Here is a 27,332-nt window from a genome sequence, read left to right as displayed (position 1 = left end):
TAGTAGTATTAGTTGTAGTAGTGTACTACTAATATAGGAAAATGTTAAATAGGGTATGAAAGGTAATCACGGGGTAGGCAAACAAAGAAAAACAGAAAGCAAAGCTCAGAAGTAATGATGAAAATAATTATAAATAGGGGAAAACAGGTGAATATGTTAACAAATCATACACATCTGAGAACATTCATTGAAATCTACTTTATTTCATAAACTGGTTATAGTTTAAATGTGAAATGTTAAAAACCATAAAATAAAATGCAGTGTAAGAAAGTCCAACATTTCCTACTAAATTATCACGTAGGAAATGTTTACACTTTCATTTCATTCATTTACACTTTGAGTTTAAAAATTGTGTTAACTTCTACTAATAAGAACTAGACTTACATTGTAAATGACACACACAAGCTGTCTGATTTCTGAATGTCTGAGGAAGATTATAGCATTGGCTATGAGAATCAGTGTGTTGCAGCCTGGGCAGCAGACGGTGGTCACTACACTGAATACAGATTGAATTTTTTATGCATTTTGTCAAATCTGAAAAGAAAATCTGAGAGCTTCATACTCATTTCTTATATATTTTTGTATAATGAAGCAATACCAGAACATGAGATGCAGGTCCAATTTGGACCAAATAAATAAGTTTGTATGAAGAAAATGAACATTTTCATTGGCAATTTTGAGCTCTCAATTCCCCGCTTCAAACCAGACACTGAGCTCTCACTTTGCTCTTCGAAGTATAACAGGATGATGGATAGGTTTGCCAAATAAGTTTAAATATAGCTACATTCAACTCAGTTGTATGTATTTGATATAACAATGCAAAACTTCTAATAAAAATAATACTGCAAATAATATTAATAATCATGGACATAATAATAATAATAAGGGCTACACCTCTCCAAATGCAGCTAACAGCACATCACATAACTCTTTAACGAACAAAACATAAGGGTGAATAAAATTTGGGGATTTCCCAACACTCCGCTTACCTTTCATTTGCAGCCAGTATGTTTTTTACATGAAGCTAGTCCTGGATAAGCCAGCTAAGCAGCATTGTTTTTACTGGGCCTAAACACTCTGCTATGAAATTGCCACTTATGGGCTCTTAGTTTTACTGTCAAGAGTAAAACTAAGAGCACTACACTAATGAGATCAATTGTAGTATACCATGTAATCTTTGACTTATTTTACTGGATCACCTTAAAATTATGGCTGCTGACTGACTGTTGCTAGTAAGCTAATGTAAGTAGTCATAGCTAAAACTGTAAGCTAGCCAGCAACACACCAGTCAGCAGCTTACAGAGACATTCAAATGCTACCATAAAGATAGATGACAGTGTTACTTTAACTCTTGAAAGTCTGTTTTCCAAAGGAAAGCTTGGTTAGCAAGTTACCTTCATAAAATATGGAGGCAGAGTGCACTAATTCCATCTACACAGGTCTGAAGTAACAACAGTATACAACACTGGAATTTCACTCTATAACTGGACACAAAGATGGCCTTAGAGCGAAAGCAGTCAAGAGGTCCTACTCAGTGACTTGAATTGTAAAGGTGATGCCTAGCAGACAGCTGCTGGCTACAGCTACCTGTGGCAATTTTTATCAAGGAAAAAGTAACTGATAGATATTAACTGACTCAGTTTCGGAGGTACCCTCAAGTGGCTGTTAAAGAAACTGCATGTGCAGGCTTCATTTTTCAGCCTGGGGGGACCCAAAGGAAGACCATGGAGTACAAAATTTTCATCTGTCACTTTTGAGGATTTGTGGCTTGGTAGCTATGTTGCTTCACTTCATTTTTTCCAACCATGATGACTGGCCGCTGCTTGCAAACATGACCTATGGAAACTTTTGATTTGTGTGGCGTATATGAGACAGGGCAATTTCAAAAATTAAGTGTTGTTTCCAAAACAGAAATTCTGTAGCAAAATCTAAACTTGATAGACATTTAATGTGTATCTCACCTAGCAGATAATTTGCCTTGTCTTTCAGTAAATTTCAAGCTATATGTTTTATAAATATTAGAAAATATTGTTTGTTTATGTAGACAATATAATAAAAAATATTAATTAGACTGTGACACCTGTGGGGAGCCACTGTGTGAATGGTGTTAAACTCACCTGCACCCTCAACCTCTTTTTGGTTTGATTTTTGGTTTTGTTTTCACGTTTAAAAGCACCCTTTACTATCATTCCCACACTCTGACATTTACAATGATGTCACTGCAAACCAGACCTCATGACCTAATTTGCATCATAATTTCTTCTATTAATCATTCTAAGAAATGACGTATATTTGGTGCTGTGTTCTTGAACTTTTCCCATTTTGTCACTGTACTTTGGTACTGTACAAATTATTTCTACTTTTAAGTTACTGAATTTAAAGAGAACATTAGAAAGTAGTTTTTTCCTTTCGTTCTTGTTTTGTTTCACCCTCAAAACATGCCTGAGGTCTGTGTCATGTGATAGAGTCTCCCAGTACACTGAAATTAAAATTGTCAAAAGTTTTAACAAATTTGTAAAACAATGATTACGATTAACACAAAAGAATGAATACTGGAAGATATATACCTGAGTTTCTTAAAATCAGCTGTTACTGTAGCTTGTACAAGCAGTAGTTATAGACAAATGGTTTGCATTCTTGACAACACTAATCATGCTAGAAAATAACCAATGCTTTTGCCACAACGTAATTTCCAAAGAAATGCAATAACACTGTAGTAATTTAGTGATAAATATTATGTCAGTGTGCATATATATATATATATATATATATATATATATATATATACATATATATATAATGCATGTGGTCACTTTACATGTCCTTGAGTACACGGTAACCCCCAATAGACTATGCCACTTATGTTTTGTCGTCACAGGGATATAATCTGGCAACAGCCTTAGAAATAAGAGGCCCCTTGTAACCTAATCGATTGCCGAGCAGGGAGGCAGACTGGGTCCACACTCTGTGATCCGTTTTTCTGTGTCAGACCAAGTTCCCAGAATAGCAGCTCGTGCGGGTTGTCTGTGGAGGAGATGGAAGAGGAAGTCAGTGGTGGATGTAACAACTGTTGCTTTTGCTGCCGCTGCGGAACCATACCTGTCAGTCCGCGCTGCATGTTAGATGTCGGACAAGAATGAATTCCGTTTCAAGCCGAGACATTCAGTCTGGATCAGTGTGCAAGTTCATGGGATTATATAAACTCCTACGTGTTTAAGGTAAATTAAAAAAAAAAGAGAGCGCGCGGGAGAAACCTTAGTGCGTGAATCGGTTTCCTGTTTGAACTAGGTAACTGCTTTGATATAGCCATTGAATATCGTTCGGCTATCAATTGGCTACAGACGCTTCAGAGCTGCTAGGGGCGCATGTCTGCAGCAAAGGCAGACAAGGAGCGTCTGTCTGATGAATGGAAAGCCAGACGGGCTCTGCTGTAGACTGCGGTGATCGGATAACCTGTTGAATTGCAGCTGTCAGTCAGCTCCGAGCCTTCCAGGCAACACAGCCAGCAAAAATCACTTAACACGAGAAACAGCGTTGCCACAATAAGAACAAAAAGTCGCTTTACGGTTTTGCAGCTGATGGTTATTTCCAGAGATGCGCTGTTGCCTGCCAGGTATGCACTCTGTCCTTAGCTTACTACTTAACTTGCCTGATGATCTGCAAAATACACTTTTCTTGCCTTTTTGCTGTTTTTCTTAGTTTGAATATTTTTGGCTTCCTAAAGTAATCGTGCAGACAAAGTAGGAAGTAGTTTCAAAGTGGAAGGCCTTTATTTAAAAAGGAAACTGCTAATTTAATTTATTATTATCGCTGATGGGACAGTGCCCCACGTTTGCTAGCGTTTGGACGCATTGGTATTGTCGACTTTATCCGCCGTTTAGTTTGCCACTACATCACATTATTCCTATTGTTGGCAGCAGCAGCAGCAGCAGTTAAAACAGATGAAGCTCTACCGGTTTGACCTTGAGTCACATCTCCACAGTAGCTTTTTATCATTGCCTACCCGCGGATTTCCAGTCCTTTGGTTGTTGAAAATAGCTTGGCTGCTCCCTGTCGCTATGGCTAATTCCTTAGGAACCGGTGGATCCAGTTTGATCCTTCTCTTTCTTTCCTTACCAACTTGTTGAGTCTTCCCCTTCTTTGTTCCTACTGCAAAAGTCCACGGGGTAAGACAAGAGTCGTGCGACTTCTAATGGAATGCTTTACATTTACATCCAGTGAGTGTATAACTCGGTGGGGCAGCGCGAGTGTCGTTTTTTTTTAATGTGGAAAACTGTGCGGGACGCACGCAGAAGAAGCTTTTGACATTCACCTGTAGGACACTATCGACGCGCACCTCCTCAACTTTCCAATGATTTTTTTCTGAGCTGACTCATGTGAATTAGAGGATGTTTTTCGCTTTTAGTGGACTGCTAATGAGACATGTCGATCTAAAAAGAAGTACTTTCTTTCGATTTGAGACATCACTGGACTAAATAGGTATATTTTACTCTTTGTTTCATTAAAGGGAGGTGGAGACACCTTGCCACCCCCCTCCTCCGTCCTTGACTGAAAGCACCAACTAATTTTTGCACAAGGGAGACTCTTGAAGGTAATTATGTGAATATATATATATTTTTTATTCACTCCACATTACTTTCTTGTTTTACTTTCACGTTTCACTTTTAATTTTAGTGGCTTATCGTATATAAATAATCACTGTTTAAAAGAAATGGCTATGCCTAGTTGCTGTGACTATAAAATGGCCAAAGATTACCCCATGTAGCTAAGAGGAGGTCTCATATATGTACCGAGAAAATTGTGGCTGATTCTTGTCACCAGTAAACTGTTATTAGAGTATCTAATATCTAATCATGGGAAATGAAAAAAGGGGATGTGGATTCTGCGTTCGTCTTGCACTCTTTTCTCATTATTTAAGAGCTTAGTTGTATGTTCTTCAAGGAAGCCAGCAGCTGTGCAGTGATACAATGTAATGTTGTTGTGACACTCCACGCATTTAAATAATATCAGAATTTTTGTTGTTGTAATGTGCTTCCAAATTCTAATGATTATAAAGTCACTTTGTATTTCTTGATTATAACATTTTTAGACTCAGCAATGAAAGGAGGTTGAGCGATAAAGATTGAACCAAAGTTCAGTTTCTAACTTATAAAAATAAGAAATCCCATTACAACTTATTTAAATGTGCCCCATTACACCAACACTCAGTTAAAAACAGAGCGTGCGTTACACTGCCCTTCTAGAAAGTTGAATGCCTTGTGTTTCGTTTTGAGGTGATGCCACTTATTGTGTTGGTTGCTTTGTCACTTTGTTTGGCACTAAAGTTCAAATTGTAACGTAATAAATTTTAGTGATTAATCTGTCAGCATGGTGCACATTTTGGTTCATCTTCCCTTGCCTGTTTTGTTATTCACTCAAATAGTTGAGGGGTTCATTTAACCTGAAATAAAGATAGGTGAAATGTATAACGTTTGTACAATGATTATGTAATTTCGTGGAAAGAGGTGAATAAAGGAACCATGAAATCAACAATTCAACTTCTTTTTAGACAAGCACTCTTTTCATTGTAGAATGTGAAACTAAAACACGGCTGTTCACACATTTAAAATAGTTCACAGGGTAACTTGCTAAATATACATGACTACTTCTCTAAAAAGAAAACAGCACAGACCTATTGTTGCTGTAATAAACTTCTGTAGAGTGGAAGTTATACACACAAAGCTTTGTAGCTGCTGTGAATTGCAGTTAGTTTGCACATGCATTGCTTTGATCGTGCAGGTTTACGTGATCATTCATTGTGTCACTTAGTTTTATCTGTTCGTCTTCATCGTTAAACAAATGAAGAATTAAGACAAATTAATAATGTAAACGTTGCAGTAATATCTCAATTTTCTATTGCAGCACTCCCAGAGCCCTTGAAATGGAGACTTCCGAAGACTATCGTACTAGTAAGTCTTTACATGTATTATTTATTACATTCAATTGACTCTGTGACCCATACATTATAAACAAGGACACACTATAACCCATATATTCCAAATGCATGTTTATATTCTACTGAATATGAGAATAATAATGATTGCATCGGTATGAGAACTTTGACCTTAAAAAGTGGTTTTGAATTTCACAGTGAATCCAACAATTTTTATTTGATTTTTATTTGATTTATTTTTAAACCATGAAAAAAAAAGACAAAGAAAACCCCAAAACATTTTTGCAATCACAACACAACATTTTAAGGGATTTTCCCCCAAGTGCAGCCTTTTTCCTGTTCACCCCTTAAAGGTAGAGAAAATGCATTAGCAACATCCTGTTGAACGCAGCAGATACTGGATATGCGCTTTGTGGTGCTCCATTGCCCTTTGCTGGTTTCCTTTGGGCAGGTCTCTTGAATATCTTCCCTGCCCCCCCCCCTCCACACCATGTATTTCGCTTTGGTGTGCATATTTCAAAATAGGTAGCATGTTGTTGATGATCTGTGGGGACTTTTAGGTCTTCATTTGGGGTTTGCGCTTGCAGGAACACACAGGCGAATAGTCTTGGAGGTGGAAAAAAGAAATGGAGGCTCTTTTTCTCCCTGCCTGTCAGTGCGTCACTTCTGAAATAATATTTTTATAATTATATATCTTTCAAAAGGCATACATCTTTGGAGGATACTAGATGGAAATTGTCATTGCTCCCATATATTTTGACTTTCTCCTAGGTTTGGCGAGGCACTGTGTACTGTGGGTGAAAATTTAGGTCAAGTAGTCTACCTTTGTGTCACACATCATCACAGTCTCACTCAGTACTCTTCCACATGTACACAGCTACCCTACTACACTAATTCTTAGCATCCCCTGTTACATATAAACACTCTGTTTACACGTTTTCCAAAGTCTCTGGGAAACTATATTACAAATATAACAAAAAAATTGAGTGCAGTGGTTTGTAATTCCTACGTTTAAAAAAAAATACAAAGACAACGTATCAAACGTTAAAACGTTAAAAGGGAGACATTATATTGTTCTCATGTATTTGTTTGTTTTAAGACACATAGATTAATTTCGAACTTTATGGCAGCAACATATTTCAAATAATTTAGGAAAGGGACATGTTTACCTCCGTGTTGCATCCCGACTTCTGCTAACACTACTCATAACCATTTAGTATACTTATGAAAAGAAAATGCCTTTCTAGTCTTGCTAGATAAAAGACGCAACCTTCTCGATGCTTTGTTTGCATTTTAATTTTTTTTTAACTGTTTATTTTTAATTTTATTTTTATCTGCAGCCTTCTCAACTTAGCATCAAGCCTCTTTTACTTCAAAGCCTCGCTGTTGTCATAAGTACAGAATGTCGTGTGGTATCGATTTGCTGATATAAGCAAGGTCTGTTCTGCAAAAGATGCTCGTTATGGTTATGCTGCAAAAGAAAACTAAAAGCAGAAAACTGTGTATAACACTCATTGTAAGAAATGCCGTGTGCACTTATGAATCCCCATATGGTTTTGCTTTGGAACGGCACACAAGACAGTTTTCCATCTCATTTCTGTCCATCTGATATGAACTCAGGTCCAAACAAAGTGCTAGTGTTTTTAAATCTTGTTTATATAGGCAACACTTTTTTTTTAAAAACTTTTTTACGTTTTTTTTTGCATATAATGTTGCTGAACTGTGTTCCACAGTGATAGTGGTTTTCAGTAGTATCCTGAGATTATGTAATGATTTCCACTGCAATACAATATCAGTTCTGGGCAGACTCCAGAGTCTGTAGGTCTTTCAACAACTATCGATGTAGGATTTTGTAAGTGAAAAACCTCCCCATCTTTACTTCTGTGGGAGTCTAACTAATCTGGGATGTTCGTAATAGCTTGTCTTCTCCAGCCGCTTGTTGTCCCCGATCTCCCTTTTTTCCAAATGTGTGGCTGGTATAAAACTCAGAAATTGCCTATATTTGACAAATTGAATAAGTATGTATGATAATGACACTTAAAACAAGTTATAAGAGCAGAAATTCCATTTGCTATCCTGGGACAATGATTGGACTTTATAAGCTATGCTTATGACTTCACTGCGTGTTAGTGAAGTCAGCAATTATTACACCTACAAGTTTCATGTGTACACATTTGTTCCTTTCCATTTGCCAGCACATTAAATCATGTCAATTTTGTATATTACTCAAAGAACATTTTCTTCTGTAAGATTAAAGTGTTTGATATCCTAATCTGTTCATACAGATTTGACTCAGCAAACCAGGGGCACCAACGCAAACCTCAGTCCATGAAAGCATACGTGTGTGTCTGAGTCTATTATTAACCCATCCCAAATTTATTATCTATCAGCCAGTAAAACGTTAAAAGTTTGTGTCTGCAAATTCACTGGTTGTGATATCTATGTACCTATGTATAGATTGATATAGATTTATATTTCAAGGGGATTCTATTGGATTCAGTTCAGTTAACCAATTTTCATTCTCAAGAAACCAGTTTGAGATGATTTCAGCTTTGTGATATGTACTGTGGTCATAAATGGATGGAAATGGTCAGTAACAATCCCAAGATAGACAGTGGCATTTAAACAATGCTCAATTGGTACTAAAGGGCCCAAAGTGTGCTAAGAAAATTATTCCCCACCATCACAGCACCATCACAGCACCACCACCACCAGTCTGAGTCGCTGATATAAGGCAGAATGGAGCCACACTTTTATGTTGTTCACATGAAATCGCAACCTATAAATCTGAGTACTGAGGCAGAAATTGAAACCTATAACTTTCCAATCATTTGTTGTCGAGTTGTGGTTAGCCTGTTTAAACTCTAGCCCTCCGTTTTCTGTTCTCAACTCACAGAATGGCAGCCAGTGTCATCTTCTACTCTGCTGTAGCCCATCTGCTTCAACGTTTAACATGATGTGCACTCAGCGATGTTCTTTTGCATACCTTGGTTGTAACAACTAGTTATTTGAGTTACTGTTTTCTTCAGATTGAAGCAGTCTGGCCATTGTCCTCCAACCTCTGTCATAAAACAAAACATTTTTACAGAGAACTGCCATTCGCTGGATTTTTTTCTTTTTCTTTTGGACATACTGTGTTCAAAGTCACTTAAATAATTTTTTTCTCCTATTCTGATGCTCAGTTTAAATTTTAGCAGGTTGTCATGCAACATACAGTCAGGTCCATAAATATTGGGACATCGACACAATTCTAACATTTTTGGCTCCATACACAACCACAATGGATTCCAAATGAAACGAACAAGACATGCTTTAACTGCAGAGTGTCAGCTTTTATTTGAGGGTATTTACATCCAAATCAGGTGAACGGTGTAGGAATTACAACAGTTTGCAAATGTGCCTCCCACTTCTTAAGGGACCAAAAGTAATGGGACAGAATAAGAACCATAAATCAAACATTCATTTTTTAATACTTGGTTGCAAATCCTTTACAGTCAATCACAGCCTGAAGTCTGGAACACATAGACATCACCAGATGCCGGGTTTCATCCCTGGTGATGCTCTGCCAGGCCTCTACTGCAACAGTCTTCAGTTCCTGCTTGTTCTTGGGGCATTTTCCCTTCAGTTTTGTCTTCAGCAAGTGAAATGCATGCTCAATCGGATTCAGGTCAGGTGATTGACTTGGCCATTGCAAAACAGTCCACTTCTTTCCCTTCAAAAACTCTTTGGTTGCTTTTGCAGTATGCTTTGGGTTGTTGTCCACCTGCACTGTGAAGCGCCGTCCAATGAGTTTTGAAGCATTTGTCTGAATATGAGCAGATAATATTGCCCGAAACACTTCAGAATTCATCGTGCTGCTTTTGTCAGCAGTCACATCATCAATAAATACAAGAGAACCAGTTCCACTGGCAGCCATACATGCCCACGCCATGACACTTCCACCCCAATGCTTCACTGATGAGGTGGTATGCTTAGGATCATGAGCAGTTCCTTTCCTTCTCCATACTCTTCTCTTCCCATCACTCTGGTACAAGTTGATGTTGGTCTCATCTGTCCATAGGATGTTGTTCCAGAACTGCGACGGCTTTTTCAGATGTTGTTTGGCAAACTCTAATCTGGCCTGCCTGTTTTTGGGGCTCACCAAAGGTTTACATCTTGTGGTGAACCCTCTGTATTCACACTGGTGGAGTCTTCTCTTGATTGTTGACTCTGACGCACATACACCTGCCTCCTGGAGAGTGTTCTTGATCTGGCCAACTGTTGTGAAGGGTGTTTTCTTCACCAGGGAAAGGATTCTTTGGTCATCCACCACAGTTGTGTTCCGTGGTCTTCCTAGTCTTTTGGTGTTGCTGAGTTCACCAGTGCGTTCCTTCTTTTTGGGAATGTTCTAAACAGTTGTTTTGGCCACGCCTGATGTTTTTGCAATCTCTCTGATGGGTTTGTTTTGTTTTTTTCAGCCTAATGATGGCTTGCTTCACTGGTAGTGACAGCTCTTTGGATCTCATCCTGGCAGTTGACAGCAACAGGTTCAAAAAGCAAACAGCACACTTGAAATGAACTCTGGACCTTTTATTTGTTCATTGTAATTGGGGTAATGAGGGAATAACACACACCTGGCCATGGAACAGCTGAGAAGCCAATTGTCCCATTACTTTTGGTCCCTTAAGAAGTGGGAGGCACATATACAAACTGTCATAATTCCTATACTGTTCACCTGATTTGGATGTAAATACCCTCAAATAAAAGCTGACAGTCTGCAGTTAAAGCACATCTTGTTCGTTTCATTTGGAATCCATTGTGGTTGTGTATGGAGCCAAAAATGTTAGAATTGTGTCGATGTCCCAATATTTATGGACCTGACTGTATACATATACTATACATTGAATTGCTGCATGCGACTGGATTGAATTAGATATGTCTGTTAAAGATAGATAGATAGATAGATAGATAGATAGATAGATAGATAGATAGATAGATAGATAGATAGATAGATAGATTTGGGATTACCTAGCCATGGTGCTGTTAGGTGTCTGACAGCATCTGTTACAGTAATGGAAAATCCTCCATGACAAATCTGGGCCACTCCTGTCTCCAGGACAGTATTGCCAAGGGATAGCCAACGTTGGTCACCTGAGATTTCCTCCAACCCCAACCTGTGCAACCTGAGCCTAGGCCCAGGGATTGTGTCTTGGACAGCATCTCCCAGTAAGCCCCACTCAGTGAGGCTGTAACTACAATGGAACAATGCCACAGAAAAAGCTTGTCAAGTTAAGAGGAGCTGTCAAAGAGAGAAAAGATCTGACACAGATTTCTTTTTTCATGTATGCAGGGTCACTTTAGACATATTCAGGAAAAACAAATTGTAACAGTGCACCATTGTAGCAATTCACAGGAAGCATCTATCATATTCTTTTGATTTTTTACAGAGATTCCATAGCTGCAGCTATCCTTTTTAAATCAGACTGATAGTGTGGTGACACCACAATGGATACTTTACAGTATTTCTCACTGTGGCTCCTAAGGGGTCAGAATGGGTGTTTGCCTGTTGCTACTGCATTGTTCTAGTGACCCTGATGGGGCCATGCTGTAAGGGGATAAGGGATTGGTTTGCTCTCCCTCTGAGTGGACACCGGGCTATCCATAGCCCGAGTTCTGTACAAACTGCTGAGAGAATGCAATTTGATCTACATTTGCTGAACATTATAATCACATAGGTGGGTAAAAACTTTTGGGTAGTTTGGTTTTGCATTATGGATGTTGACTACCTTAATGACTATTCAAAATAGGTCTTGAAATAGATCTGAGTATGAAGAAATTAATCATTTTCAATCTGAGAAGGCAAGGATTAGCAGAAGGCTTCTTCATCTTATTCAGTATGTCAAATCGAGACATTATATTTATTTCTGTTCTATTGTCACTATATTTACCTGCATTAAGATCATAGACCAGAAATAAGCATGCGATAAGGTCTGGTATTTTACTGTCACAGTCTCTAATGTCATCCTCTATAACACCATTTTTTTTTCTCAACAGCAACTTTCTCAATCTTAACCTCAGTTTTTGAAACCTTTTAATGTAACATAACCAATTAGTTGCATATTTAACACAATCAAGAAAACTGGCGTTTTTCACATAACAGTGGCATTTGTTGTTCAAGTACCGTGTTCTACAGCACAATGCAGATTGCAGTGTTTCTGTGTCTCCCAGGTAACGGCCAATGCTCTCCTGGTAAGGAGAACTCGAGAATGTTGGCGGATATATCAGCACCTAATGGAGAGACAGTTCCTCAGGGTCCTAATTCCCCTGGTGGTGAGTGCTCAGTTATTAGATACACATTTCTGCAGTCTTCCAAGAACAGCTGTAGAATGAGCAGAGGCAGTTTATCATTAAAAATCAGCATTAGATCATTCAGGTTGGCTATGCGTTAAGATATTTTTTCACAAAAAAAGTTTTGCAAGGAAAGAAAGAATACTCTGTTTCCCATCAGTAACTGTGGAATACATAGCTGATACATTTGTAATTGGTTGCACCAGGTAAATTACCATGGCAAATGTGAGCAGATCAGAAAACAGATGCCTGTGATAATATTTCTGGTATCTTGCATGGAACACATGTTCATTTGGTTTGTGTGGAAACTTTAAATTGTAAAAAAGGGGAGGAAAAGCCATCCAAAGCATGAAGCTAAAATGACATTCTTGTCTTAAATTTGAGAAGCTTCATGAGAAAGTTATCGAATAAAATATACCTGAAGATGAAAGCAGCGTTACCAGAAGTGGCTGTAGATTACACAGTAAAAGCTTGCGTGCAAACAATGTGCCCTGTTGCATCTTATATCATGTTGCACTTGGTCTGAAGTGTTGCTTGGTTCCTTTCAGCCTACTGACTTATATCTTTAGATCATCTCTAGCAGTGTCACTGTGAAGCAGCAAAGTAAGAAAAGGGGAAACAAAGTAAGACAAGGGACCTCAGTGAAAAAAAGGGGAAGCTTATCTCCCACATGTTTAGAGATGCAGGGAGGTGGGCTGTGCAATGGTTTTCACAGGGAAATACTTTTCACCAATAAGAGCTGTTGTCATCGTCTCAGTTGCCTAACATGCTTGCCATTTGAGGTTTTGTTTCAAAAGAGTTGTGTTACTACTCATCATATACTGACAATAAGCACAAAGGGGTAAAAATTTTGGCGGCAAATTTCTTAAACTTGCAAGCAAAAGCAGAAACTGTACAGCGGTTATATTTGTGTTATGCGCTGATTACACTCTAGCTGACTACATGACAGATTGAGGGATGGCTGAATTTCTTCTTTGGGGTTCGGTCACCTTCTCAATCAGTAGTGATCATGATTCTAGGTTTTCTGTTTACTATATGAAAATTCAGATAACTCACAAATTGAATGGAGACGTAGTAATTATGAAAACAGTATCCAGATGATTTTCCTAGCTGTTTTTGTCATGCGGATTGTTTCAAGCGTATCCTCATCTGACCAATCTTTGCATTCCACTCTGCCACACTGGAGAGACAGATGTAAAGATGCAAGGAGCTGAATAGCAAGGACGTTCAGGTCTGCTCCGTGTTGCCAGGATACAGCTGTCGAAGACAGGCTCGATTGCAACTTGGGTATTGGGATAAGTGTTCTTCTGTACAAACTGTGGCATTGAAAAACATACAATATTAGATTGAACAATGCTGTTTTTGTATGCATATGCATGGATTCAATCACTTGCAATGACCACATTTATGCATTTCTCATATTGGCCTGTGAGAATTAACTTCAGGTCAAAGAGAACAATTCCTAACTGCTGTCTAATGGGAGGTTTTAGTAATCCAACCACATATGCTTATATTATTGATTTTTATAAAATCCCATAATAAGATAGCCAGGATTGTTTAGTTGTAGTTGGATAATGTATACTCCTTGCCTGTGCAACATATAAAGCCCCAAAAGCTATTTACAAGATTTTATGTAGTGCCTGAATTTTTTTTAAAGCACTGCAGGCTCATGTGATTTTTTTAAATTAAAAATATAATTTACACAACAAAAGCTAACTGACCCCTGTGCATATTACTTTGATATTGCTACATATGACAGATGTACAGAGATCAAAGATATCAAATGTAATAAACTATAAATGTAAACACTTCATTGTGCTTGTTCATGGCGTATTTAAGATAGCGTTTGTGTTTAAATGACTGAAGATAATATTTTGTGATAATGTTTTGCTGTGTTGACAACAGTAGAAGACCTTAGAAAAATATTAAAATTAGTATTTTTATGTTAAATTATTGCTAAATGCTTGTAACCAATAACTAGAAACTAAGTGATAAGTTTCCCGCCAGCTCAGATTCAGACACACATACATGCAGAAGCATGCAGACCCACACATGCACATGCGCACCGGTGCACGCACATGCACGCATGCGCACACGCACACACACACACACACAGATGCACTCATAATATTGCACAATATTTTGCTTTTGCCATCCAGCCGGTCTCCCACTGCTAGTGAGCAGCAGCCAGAGAAGGCCTCTGGCACTCCTTTTCTTCCCAGGGACAACCAGAAACTAGACCAGCCTGTTTTATTCTTTTTTTCCCCCTTTCTGTCTCTTCTTGTCACCATGTCAAGTTAATGCTATCTATGAGATCAGTTGGTATGTAAAAATGTTTTTAATTTTAATTTTAATTTTTTTTAATTATTTTTATTTTTATTCTGTACCTCTAATCTTCTCTATCTCTAGCCTGTATTCATTCTGTCTACAGTACATAGCAAGTCCTAAACAGATTAAATCAGCCCGTTGCACTCCAATTCAGTTTACAGAAGTGACTCGGCCTTGTGGCTCAACCTTTACCTTCACCTAGTTCATCTCCATCCATTACAATTCAATCTGACCAAATTTATTGTAATGCATAATTACCTTTGACAGAGTTGTGTAGCCAGCCTGGGTTTGGGTATGGTTCATGATTGCTGTGGACAGCATTTGTATAGTAAAAGTAGATTTTTAACACTCCTATACACCTAACATTTGCCGTGCCATCAGGCTCATCAGGATTGTACTATGCTTTGTTTTTTCAGAACTGACAATTAAGCAAGAAGAAGAAATCATGGAGGAGTCTGACAACAGAAGTCCAGCAGTGGAAGAAATAGGCCAAACAGGGGAAGAAGGAGTAGCACTAGAGGAATCCATGAGTGGCAGCCCAAGCAACGCACAGGATGGGTTATCTGGGCCAAATGTGACAGGCGAATCAGGAAATCGACCAAACGGTACTCATTTTGTTTTTCCAAATGGCATTAAAGGTTTTTAAATAAACCTTTTAGCATAATTGACATATCTTTTATAAAACTCTTTGGAGATGAATGATCCACAAAGAATTTATCTTGTTCCGACCATTAAACCAGCAGGGGAACCAGCAGTTTCCACTCCTTTAGAGTGAGTCAGAAACCATTTGTTTTCCTCGACAGTGGGTGTGGACTGCCGTCTTTCTTTTTTTTTTTCTTTGGTTGAAACAATAGCCGTGTCTTGGAATTATTATCAAGGGAAAAAAAATATCCTTGGAATCCTCCGCAACAGGTTTCAGTTGACGCCATGAGTACTCTGGTTGTCACAGGTCATATTTCTCTTTTCCATCTCCAGATTAAAAGAGTTGTCATTAGAACATAAAAAAGTAGTCTAAAATAGTCCATACATATATGTGCTTGTGTATTAGACACTGTAACACTTGTATTTGTAACTTTACTTCAGCCAAAAGTATATTTAGTGCTAATGTTAATGCTGATTACAGTATATTTTTGATTTCTTAAGAGTTTCCAGAAGAGAGTCGCAAGTACACTACGCTCATGTTATCAAGTTTTTGTGTTGTAACTATGTGATGTATTATCACGGTCAGAAGTTGTACTGAATAATTATTTTGTTTGTTGTTCGTTGGCAACTACCAAGTTGTTCAAAGAGTCAAATACCATGTCATAATAATTCGAATGACATATTTTAAAATATTAAGGAAAAAAAATCCAGTTATAAACAGTGTCTTCTTAGGTTTGTTGATACTTTCAAAAAAAATATCCACAGTGATTGTGGCACAGTGGCATTGACTTCCTGTTCATGAAACTCTCAGGAGACAGGCCGTTCCAGTGTAACCAGTGTGGTGTGTCGTTCACCCAGAAGGGAAACCTGCTACGACACATCAAACTCCATACAGGTGAAAAACCCTTCAAATGCCCCTTCTGCAGCTACGCCTGCCGGAGGCGCGATGCCCTCACTGGTCATTTGCGCACTCATGCTGGTAAGTGTTCTCCTCCTCAGGCCCTTTTCTTCCCTTTTTACTTGCCCACTTGTGCTAACCAGAAGAGACTTTGTGTGTATATATATACATATATAGATATATATGCAGTCGACATAAGCATTCGATATTGAGGTACACTATTTAAAAAAGCCCAAACCCTTTCAACGTACTATTAACCTCTTAGGTAGTATTTATGCTGGCTGGTGAGACCATACCTTGTCTTTTAGATAGATTATGTCTTCTTTTTATCTGCGTGTTATATACGGCACAGTGAGTGCTTTGTGGTTAGGTACCAAGAAACACGCTGTTCCTTAGTCGCTAAGGAGGAAACTATCTGTCTGTTGAGAAACACATGGGGAGTGCTGGCTGTATCAACTGTAACCCACTTTCCTATATGAGGATGTGCTCTCCCTTTTGTTGCGCCTTTGAAATCAAGGTCAGACAATACCGTCATTTCTGTCTGTGATGCCCCGCAGGGTTTACTCATATATAGTTCTCTTTTTGTTAAAGCTAACTTTTGTGCTTATGTGTATGCCCATGTGTTTATGTACAGTTTTGTGTGTGTGCAGGTGTAATTTTGCTCTTAGAAACCCTTACTTACATGATTCTTTTACACACATCTTATTTATTTTTGTCACATTTGTCACCTAACTTCATTACCATTTTCTTGGTTACACTTCTGTTGAATTTGTTTGTCCTTTCGTAGATATTAAATTTGACACTTCCGAACATCGATTTGGATATTTGATCGACGTGTGTAACCTTGACTCCCTCCCTCTCTGTGTTCAGGGACTATTCATTATACGACTATTGGAATCCTGGCATTTGTGGTTTGGTGCCCTGCCAGGAAGAACAGGTAGAAAGAAAAGAGAAATACAAAGCTTTGACAGAGAGGTCAGATGATGAAAACGGAAGACTAGGGTGAGAGACAGTGAAGACAAAGGCTAGATTAAACCTTACACTGGAAGATGACATTTTTCATTCAGGCACAGTTGATTGGTAAAATAGTAATGCAGGAAAATCAGGTGACAGGGTTTTATATTATTTAAGGTCTAAATTCAAACAGGTTTTTATTTATTATCCAGATGGCGTCAATAAAGTGGGTCTGAGTTCACAGTGGACCGTTTGCATGAATAAGAATAGCGCCTGTAATGTGTCCACCCAACATCTGTGCAAGGTTGTGTGTGGGTGGTTATATAAATATGAAAAAGTAATGAAGCCTATGTAGTGTGAGTGAGAATCTGTATAGCCACTGAGAACAAGGGAGTGAGTCTTGTTGACTGAATACTGCCTACTCCACTGTTAGAGTACCGCACGGCTGGAAAGCAAAGGCAATTATTTCCATGATGACGTTTCATTTTGAAGTAACTCTTTCATTACCAAAATGAATATTGCTGAGATGACCCTGCATATACACCACACTTCCACACTACCCACACTTTGATAATATTGAAACCTTTTGTCATTATGCAGTACTCTTGTAACTGTTCATACTCAGAAAAAAAAGATAATAAACCCCAGTTTCAAGTTCAGCCCATACAGTGTCATTCATAGACCACAGAAGTACTGAATGACATATACAGCAGAAAAAAACTATTATTCTTTTAAATGATTCACACAAGAAATGTAAGATTGGCCATGACTGGTCGTGTCATTGTGTAACAAGTGGGTTTTATTTCATTCACATCATCAAAAGGAATAGTCCAGCACAGACAACGTAACATTTGGAAACTTTTCGTTTTTTTAATAACTCCACTCGCCTTTTCTATGTGAGAAAGAGTACTTCTGTTAACATGTGAACTGTCACCTAGCTCTAAATGTGTGTGTAGTTTGTGTGACTGCTCGTATGTGTGTTACAACCTCCATGCTCAAAGTGAAAGGTTTTGGGTTTCTCTGTTCTCACAGTGAAAAGAGCACTGGATCAGCTTCACATCTTCTTCTAGTAATACTGTCACCATGAGTCTACATCACTTGGCCAAAGGTGCCATGTTTGTCATATTGGTTAGCTGTTGTGGTCTTCAGTTCACTTCATGAGTCATTCTAATTTTGAGAATACTCTGACGCAGGACTCAGATCTTTCCCTCTGCAGTGTCTGGGATTTCGCTTATTGAAGCATGTTGCAATTATTATTTTTTTAACCATTTTTGACTCAACTTACATGTCAGTATGGAAACAGCTCATGTTGATCACAAGTAAGCTGATAACTAACTGCCCGGATGGTGTACAATAACTTCTTTAAACAACAGAAATCACCTCCAATAATTCATTGGTGTGTTGAATCTTGTTGAAGCAAACGTGACGTATGAAAGGAAATGAGTGGACTAAGACAGATGTAAAGAATGAGTCTTTATATTTTCACTTTTCTTCGTAGGAAGGAATCAAATTAAATAGAACAATGAATCACACTCCACCTCCATAGCAGTTTAACCTGGAGTTAGTTTCCTACCGCCACAATGGGATGCATGATCAATTCCATTATTTACTCATGCTATGCCTCTGCAGTGGGAGTTTGCTGCACAGACCAAAGCGTTTTGAAATGCAGACTTCATGGCGCAACAGTCTTGGTCGCCCACAACTTGTGTTTCTGTCTGGCAATAGTTGTGTGGAATCACACTAGTAGTGGAACCTCCATGATCTCAGAAGCTTGGTTTTGGTTTGTTTGTACTACTTACTGTTCACAGTGTGTACTACTACGCACCACCTAAATACTGCGGCACTGGATACTGCCCACTCTCTGTCTACAGCGATGAATGAAATTAATAGACTCACGATTGAATGTTTTTGCTTTTAGTCGGCAAACCGCACAAGTGTAACTACTGTGGGCGGAGTTACAAACAGCGGACATCTTTAGAGGAACATAAAGAGCGTTGCCATGGTTACCTGCAGGGTATCGGCTTGGATCCTAATGTCAACAGTGGGCCTTACACAGGTAAAAAAAAAAAAATTCACTAGAATTGAAACCAGTAAACGTACATAAAGTAATACAGTAAAGTTAATTCCTGAATGAACTTCTGGAAAATAATCCTTACAATTAATGACTGATATATTAATTTGTGCAACTTTTGCTATCTGTGTATACTTATAAGATACTCGGTTAAGTTATTTATTTTGCAAACAGCACAATCTATTTTAGATTTTGAAATAAAGATAATATAAAGCTGCACTTGCCCTAAGCAAAATTCATCTTACTTTTATTCTAAACGCGATCATTTCTTCATTTATTTTTCCTTTTAAACACCCAGCTGTATTCGTGCTCCTTCTTATCACCTGTTCACTCCTTTTAAGGTGACGTTCCAAAAGAGCCAAGGCCCATGCCAGAGCCCACCATGGCTACCTTTGATCGGCCACCTGTTATTGAAAGACTGCATAGCAATGTAGGCAAGAGGAAGAGCACCACACCTCAGAAATTTGTGGGTGAGTCATACATGCTTTTCAGACATAGTCAGCAAATCGACTACTCTAATTACCACGAAGATAAAAAACAAATGTTTCATATGATGTTTTATTCAGAGGGGTGGGGTGGGAGGGTGAGGAGGTTGGGGTTTAGCAGTTGAGGTACCAGCTGAAATAATTGTTGTATTATGTTCTGCATGCAGTGATCTTTTTTATGACTCTGACCTATAAAGCATGCCTATATGCTGTTGTTATCATATAAAGATATTATTGTTCAACAATGAATTGATTAGTCTTGCAAATGATTTTACTTGAGCATTAATAACATGGATTTGTTTTTATCAGCTTACCCGATTTTATTTTTTGAGCTTACTTAGTTTGATTTGTCTTCCCCTTGTTCCATAGTTTTGCATTATATAGTATTATATAATATCACACAATAGCTTTGGCCTACTGTTTTTTTTTTAATTTGCCACACTATTAGAAAATGAGATTGAGCAACTAGAGCAAGCAGATGACTGAGAGGCAAGGAAGTGTTTTTTTCACTCTGTGGTTAGGTACACCTGTAACTTTGCCATTGCTCTTATCGAGAGAAAACAGCTTACCGCATCCCTGTTCTCGAGGGGTTAAACACTGCAGTCGTAGATGGATGGGGCTTTCCACTCATTAGACTCAAACATCATGCACAAAATGTGAAAAACAAGATCAAAATATCACCAAGCTATAACATTCACTGTTTAGAATGGAAATTTCAATCAGTATTTGCATTTGTACATATTAATTTTCCTTCTTGACTGAAGATAAAAATAAGAGTATTTTCGCCACTTATGCTACTGCATCTATATATATATCTTATTTTAACAAGAAATTGCCATCATCATTATTTACATGCAGTCATGAACTACTCTGCTGTTTGCAGGTGAAAAGATGCCTCGCTATAGCTATCCTGATATGAGCTATGACATGGCCGTTAAGTATGAGAAGCAGTCTGAAATGATGCCACCCCACATGATGGACCAGGCTATCAACAATGCCATCACATACCTGGGATCAGACACCCTACGCCCCATGCTCCACCATCCAGGTCCTCCACTTTCTATGGCTGAGGTGGTGCCTATTGTGAACCCACTCTTCCCCCATGTCCTGCCACTGAGCCAACGAACAGAACGTTCAGGAAACTGTGACACACTACCAACACAGCCGCCTCAGCCCCATGAGTTCCCCGGTCATCCCACCTCAAATGGCCCCACTGGTTTAATAAGGCCAGGTAAGCAGCCCCAACAAGGGCAAGAGGAGTCACCCAGCAACAGTGGTGTTGAATCTGCTGACTCAGCTCGCAGCAGCCCTCAGGAAAGGCAGGGATACCATGGCAGCAATGCCCCCGTGGGCCTCAGGTCTCGTGGCAGTCCAGCAGTGGTCTTTTCAGGTGAGCGGCTGAGAGATGCATCACCTAGAAGTGGGGCAGGAGTCGGGGTTGGGATAATGCGACTGGCTACAGAGAGGCCTGTGAGCCAGGAAGGGATACGGGTGTTTGGACGGGAGGGCCAGGAATTAAGGGCCTTCCAGTGTGAGCACTGTCGAGTGCTCTTCCTGGACCATGTCATGTACACCATCCACATGGGTTGCCACGGATACAGAGATCCACTGGAGTGCAACATCTGTGGTCACCGGAGCAAGGACCGCTATGAGTTCTCCTCTCACATAGTACGTGGTGAACACACCTTCCAGTAAGAGGATGGGTAGAAAATTGAGGGATAGACAAAGAAGTGAAAGGAGCAATACCCTGATATCCGTCCTAATCTCCTCTGAGACTGCATTGTTGAATGGCATTGTAGACAAGTGTAGCACAATCACAGACTTCTTTTTAAGCTACTTATTGTGAATCTGAACAGTTTAACAATCACATGAAGGTATGGGCCAAAGACACATTTTGTACTATTTAATTGCGATTAATGTAAAGGAAGGACTTTTTTTTTTCTCAAAATCTTACTAGATTCTATATTAGAGCAGCTGTCAAAGGGCATTGACAAGTGTTTTTCTTTTTTTCATTTTAGTCTATTCTGAAGTATATTCTTTTGTGTTTTCCCTCTCATCATGCTTTTAACCCTTTTCATTCTGAAGACATAATGCATGCATATAGATGGTATATTAGAACTTGTTTCTGCCCTGTGGGCTCAATGTGGTTGATAAAAATCAGTTTCAGATTACTAGACAAACGTCAAGGCTGCAGGTGGTGTATAATGTCACTAAAAAACATCACTATGTTTGACAAAATAGTAGCACTTATTCATTATTGTACTTATAAAAATTTGATCATTGATGCTATCAGATGTTAGTAAATATACTGAATGCATTCTGGTTCTATTCTCAGTGGGTATGCAAGTGCATTGCTGCCTAGACTTTAGACAATTCTATTAGCCCCCATAAATATATACACCAACTTAATTGTTTTAGGCCAATGAAAAAAAAAGAGAAAAACGTGGGATTTGAATGTAATTTATGAACAAAATTTCAACGCAAGTGGCAAATAGAATTATCAGTAAACGCCACCTTATCACATTTTGTAATTCAGAGTAAATTGTCTTGCAGATAATTATAAACAATGATAAACAATGTGATTTCCTGTGCAAAAGCTCAGGAGAGTCTTTTAGCTATTGCTATCTGCCTATCTGATAATGAGCAGTTGAAAATATTGAAGGCATTATTATTGTATTATGTTACTTTAACTCTCTGCAAATGGTGCATGTTTTAGGTTACCATATCATACCACCCATGTTTTTCCATCTCTCAGGGGCTTGTAAAGCATTTGTGAACCATTAGCGCAGATAAAGAAAACCACCAACTTCCTGTTGGTGGCTTGTCTATTTTGTAATTTTAAAATCCTGCCAAATAAAAAAGAGACTCAAGCAACATATGAAAATGACTTTAGGGCAATGTTTAAGCTGGTAAACATATATTTGAAATATCTTGATTGGGGAAAAAAAGTGTTCTCCTCTGTTGAAGAGAAAAACATGTTGAAAAGCACAATGTCTAATGTGTTCTTGAGGTTGCTTAACAGAGCACTGGAAACACAATGAATTCGGACGTAGGTTATCTCAAATATTTATCTAAGACAAATTTCAGTTTGTCTTACATTTTGAAATGATCCTATTTATAGCTCATGAAACTGAAATTGTTGCTTGTATTGAGACGTATTTCTCTCTGTTATAATCAGTCACCATTTAAATGCAAGAGAACGTAAGAAAAATCACTCTGAAAGTTAAACATAAAAACGGTTGCCTAGTCATTCTTGTTGTATCTATGACTTTTAAAAGTTCAGTCGAGGACATCTTTTTCTCAATTGTTTTCTTTCTCTACACTTTCAGGGTAAGATGTCCAAATACCTTTTTTATTTCCTTTGTACTTCTGCGGAATACTACTGTGTCCTGTTGACTCAGACATTGTGTTGCTTACAGTTTGAGTACACTGCTATATTCTTAAACTTTGAGTATAAAAAAAAACAACTGTCAGAAATGTTGTCCATCCACATGGACAACCTTAAAAAGCAGATGGTGGTAGAGAAGCCCTTAACAATCTTGAAGTCATTTAACTACTTGGCTGCAGTATGATTCTTTATGGCGGTGGATACCAAAGTGACAGCACTGGATGTTCTCTATTGTACCTCACTTTGTGCTTTACTGTATGCCTTTCTTTTTGATCTAATCCACTTTTTGAATTAATTGGGATGGTCTGTCTGTCTGTGCGTGTGTAATATATTCTTTCATCCTGTTTGTAGACATGACTAATATGGGGAAGTGTATTTTTTTCTAAGGCTAAATTCCTAAAATTGTCATGTGATAATATGGTATTGTCGACCTGATCTTGTTTGTTTAAGGCTGCCCCTTCTCCGCTCCTCATAAGCCCCATCTCCCACACAAGCAGATACACACTAATGTCTGTTCCTCTTCCTCATTCTCTGAATGTTACTCTTTGCATCACCATAATGTCACCAAATTCATGTATGACCTTTTACAAAGGGGACCGAGAAAGAGACAGCATGAGCAGGAGGCGGAGTTAAAGAAGCGTACCACGTACTACTACTCTGAAGGCTCTTCTGATAGTTGTAGCATCCCAAATCTATAGAGTAGGAGTATTACAACCTCCAAACTCGCTTGTCAATCATTTAGCAGTACATTCACGTATAGCACATTGTGATCCACAAAGCCAGTTCTTTCAAAGTTACTGTCTCTGCTGTGAAAGGACTCTGATAAGACTGTGCTTGGTACAGTTGGTCATGCACTTTATGTCTCTTTAAAGCAGAAATGTCAAATGTTTTCTAGTTTTAATTTTTAAGTGTTGTGACGGTTTCAAACGATCATTGTCAGAACAAAGGTTAAACTTTTTTTTGAGGGAAAAATCTTGGAGCAGCACACTGGAAATTAGGACTGTGTCAGTTTTTGCTCTGCTGCCTGATGAACATGTACTTTTTTTTAATGGACTCACAAAACTGTTGGCATTATTAGTTTTAAACATGTATTGTCTAACATTATGAGCAGGCTTTTATGCTCTAAAGCTAAACTCAGTGAACTTTTCTTTTTGTTCAGTATCTACTCGTAATCAAAAGGCAGCTTTTTCTCTGTTTACATGTTGCTTCTTTTCATGCGCAAATGGTGCCCAGCTAGCATAAAACCTTACTATTTGTAAAGTTTTGGCACTAGAAATTGTTTACATCTTGCAGCTGTGATATTGACTCTGTACATTCCTCTGTCATATTATTCCTATTTTTTTTCTAAGAAAAAAAAAGAAAAAAAAGAGTCAGTTTATTTATCCTGTGATAAAATCTGTGTTAAGGATACCTTGGTTTTCTCTCCTTATCCCAGAACAGAACAGAACAGAGCTTAAACTAAATGTAGGATAATATATTACAGGGTTTTTGTTGTTGTTGTTGTTGTTTTATTTTTGGGGTTTTTTTAGTTACTCTTTAGTTACTTACTCTCCAGGTTATATTTAGTAACATTCTTTGGGGTACAGGTATATCACAGTTCCAACTATTTACTTATCTGTTGACAGATTCTTGTCTTACTCTTTTTCCTTTACTGAAGCAGCCATATAAACAAACAAACAAACAAAAAAACAAACCATAACAAAAAAAAAGGGTCTTCTGTCAGCTTTCCTAGTGAGTGAGGACTTTACTTGAATGATTATTGCTATTGTTACAGATCGGGGGGAATGTTTTTGTACAGTGTGGTAAATGTCTATTTTTCTGCTGAAATGTTGCAAATAGTTTTGTGAATTTTGTGTGTTTTTTTTATTTAAAAATGTTTACAAAAAATGTAAAAGGCAGGGTTCCGGGTGCATTGTATTTTTTAAGAAACAGTATACAAACAGTGTATATTTTGGCACTGAAAATGAACATTTATCCATATATGTGTGCTGATTGAACAACTTTGATATCGATACCAACTTTCTGATATGAGGGCTCTCAGGTATTTACATAGGTTGTGTATTTTTAAGTCTTAAAATATGTGATTTATTTATGAAAAAAAGATGCATATTGAATTTAATTTCTATGATCATTTCTCTTGACTTAAAACAGTTTAACACTGAATATGGTGAAGGAAGTTGGAGTATTCTTAAGCCCCTTTTTTCAACAGTGACCATACATGAAGGCACACTGCTGTGAAGAATTCAATGTATATTTTAAGGCATGACTTTCTCTCTTCTCTATACATGGTTTTACTGCTTTGCCTATTTCATTCATTTTTAAACAGGAAGACAAACATAATAATACTGTGTTGTTTTCTGCAAAACATGCAAACTGTACCTTACTTGCAAATAAAATTCTTTATTGCAAGATACAAATTGAATGTTGAAATCTGTTGATGCAACATTAAAGAGCCTAAAGGTCAGAAAACATCCCTAGAAAACTATTCAACTTCCACACTTTTCTTATTGTTTGAATTTGAATTGTTTATCTTACACCTGCAATGTTGGTTATATGTAAAGGCATTCTAATGTTTTTCACAGTTGAAATCAAAACGCACAAATGACCAAATGCTCATCAGGTGACAGTTGAATTGGTGACACTGGGACTTTATTGAGACTATGTTGTGTTTGAATGATCTTATCAGCCAAAGTCATGTTCTTTGGCGATAGCTTTAATTCTATAGAACAGTGTACCGAATATGAAGAAAGATTTTTCTTAGCGATGTCTGTATCTCTACTTCAAAATCTGCTTTCTAGTATAAAAAAATAAAGTATATGTGAAATATATTGATTTTATGTGTACTGAATGTGCAGTTTAATTCTTATAAAAGGCCAATTTCATAACCATGAATAATAAAAACAAAGAGATAAATAAGCCCCAGACTATAAAATGCTGATATTCATCACTGGTTTTAATTCTATATAAAATCAAAAACATCTTAAACACTTCTAACACCAAGTAGTAATATATTTTTTTTAAATAATTGAATAAATAAATGTAACGTGATTTTTTTTTGTACTTGGGGGAAACTTTGGAACTTCAAGCAAGTGCCGAATTCATGTTATTGCTAAAATATATATATATATATATTTGCAGTACAAAAAAATAGCAATACAAAAATAAGCATTTAACAGCTTCAATAACACAACACTGATGAGCCTATTTGAGGAAATGGAAAACCACAATGTAAACTGTCTACTGTATCTTTTATCATGGTAAGGAATAATTTCTAAAAATGAAGTGCGCAGCCAAGCCTCCTAAATCCTTACTGTACAGCCACAGAGGCTTGCCTTCATTTGCAATGTAATGACTGTTTGTTCCACTCCACTCTTTGTCTGTGAACAGGTGGTTACTAGAGCCTGCTGAAGCCTCAAATGTCAGAGCAGTCTTCCTCACCCCCTTACTTCTTTAATCAGTATATTGCACACAGACACCCTCACACATATTCACACAGCAAACACATACAAAATCAAAGCTGCGTGAAGGCGGTCGCAAAACTGAGAAGTGCAAAGCCTGAACAGACCCCAAACTGTATCTTTTCATGTTCAGATTCCTCCAGTTTTCTGCCTGTCAGTTGATTGTTTGTTCCCATCTAGATGATATCTCTGTTTGAGTCATACTTTCAGCATAGGAGTGATACACCTGCCCTCACTTTGTGGTACTGTTGCAAAAAAAGAAAAACAAAAAGACAAAAAAAGGAAAAACGTATTCACCCATTCCATGCCGAAAGCAAAGGAAAAAAAGTTTATTTGAAAAATAGATTATTGCCATCATTTTGAGTCAGTAATTATTACAATATTACAAAAAGACGTAATATTTTTAAACGTAGTGTCTCAAAATTTACTACATTTCCATGGCGCTTGGTAGTCATCACAGTTATTCATTACTATTACTTACTATTTTCTTTTTATTACTAAGTATAACTGATCTGTCACTGACTATGACGGTGCTTACCGTACTATGATAGTTCTTAGAGTCTGACATGTTGAAAATTAACCTTTTAGTCACTTTCAAGGTTTGAGTCAGTGTCATGGTTTTCAGTGGTCAAGGAAAATGATGACACATGAACCTGAAATCGTGCCAATCTGCAGATGAAGTACGTACTCGTCACTCTATGATGAGCTGTCTAATCAACAAGCCATTTTAGCTGTTAGATTTCAAAGGGCTAAATGTTTTTTCTCCCGAAAAATACAACAGAGTAGTATTTTGTAGCTGCCACATAAATAAAGTATAGAACACTGTATGATTTGTAAGTCATGACAGTC

General features: G+C 37.8%; 1 protein-coding gene across 1 annotated transcript; it reads left to right on the top strand.

The window, feature by feature from the left end:
• The first annotated feature begins 3,125 nt into the window (after positions 1-3,125).
• On the top strand, positions 3,126-21,553 carry ikzf2 (IKAROS family zinc finger 2). The gene is made up of 9 exons (XM_063497225.1): positions 3,126-3,218; positions 4,508-4,591; positions 5,902-5,948; positions 12,140-12,241; positions 15,004-15,192; positions 16,041-16,208; positions 19,000-19,137; positions 19,494-19,622; positions 20,521-21,553. Exons 3-9 carry the CDS (start codon positions 5,921-5,923, stop codon positions 21,330-21,332), a joined length of 1,566 nt encoding a protein of 521 aa, XP_063353295.1. The 5' UTR covers positions 3,126-3,218; positions 4,508-4,591; positions 5,902-5,920; the 3' UTR covers positions 21,333-21,553.
• Positions 21,554-27,332: the final 5,779 nt, after the last annotated feature.

Source organism: Pelmatolapia mariae, linkage group LG16_19, assembly GCF_036321145.2.
Source record: "Pelmatolapia mariae isolate MD_Pm_ZW linkage group LG16_19, Pm_UMD_F_2, whole genome shotgun sequence".
NCBI classification, from domain to species: domain Eukaryota; kingdom Metazoa; phylum Chordata; class Actinopteri; order Cichliformes; family Cichlidae; genus Pelmatolapia; species Pelmatolapia mariae.
Note: the sequence above shows the minus strand (reverse complement) of the source record. Positions and strands in the feature narration are given on the sequence as shown.

Coding starts and splice junctions, on each gene's coding strand:
- ikzf2 (XM_063497225.1), top strand. CDS start 5,921: ATGGAGACTTCCGAAGACTATCGTACTA. Junction 5,949..12,139: donor TTCCGAAGACTATCGTACTA/GTAAGTCTTTAC, acceptor TGTGTCTCCCAG/GTAACGGCCAATGCTCTCCT. Junction 19,138..19,493: donor CAACAGTGGGCCTTACACAG/GTAAAAAAAAAA, acceptor ACTCCTTTTAAG/GTGACGTTCCAAAAGAGCCA.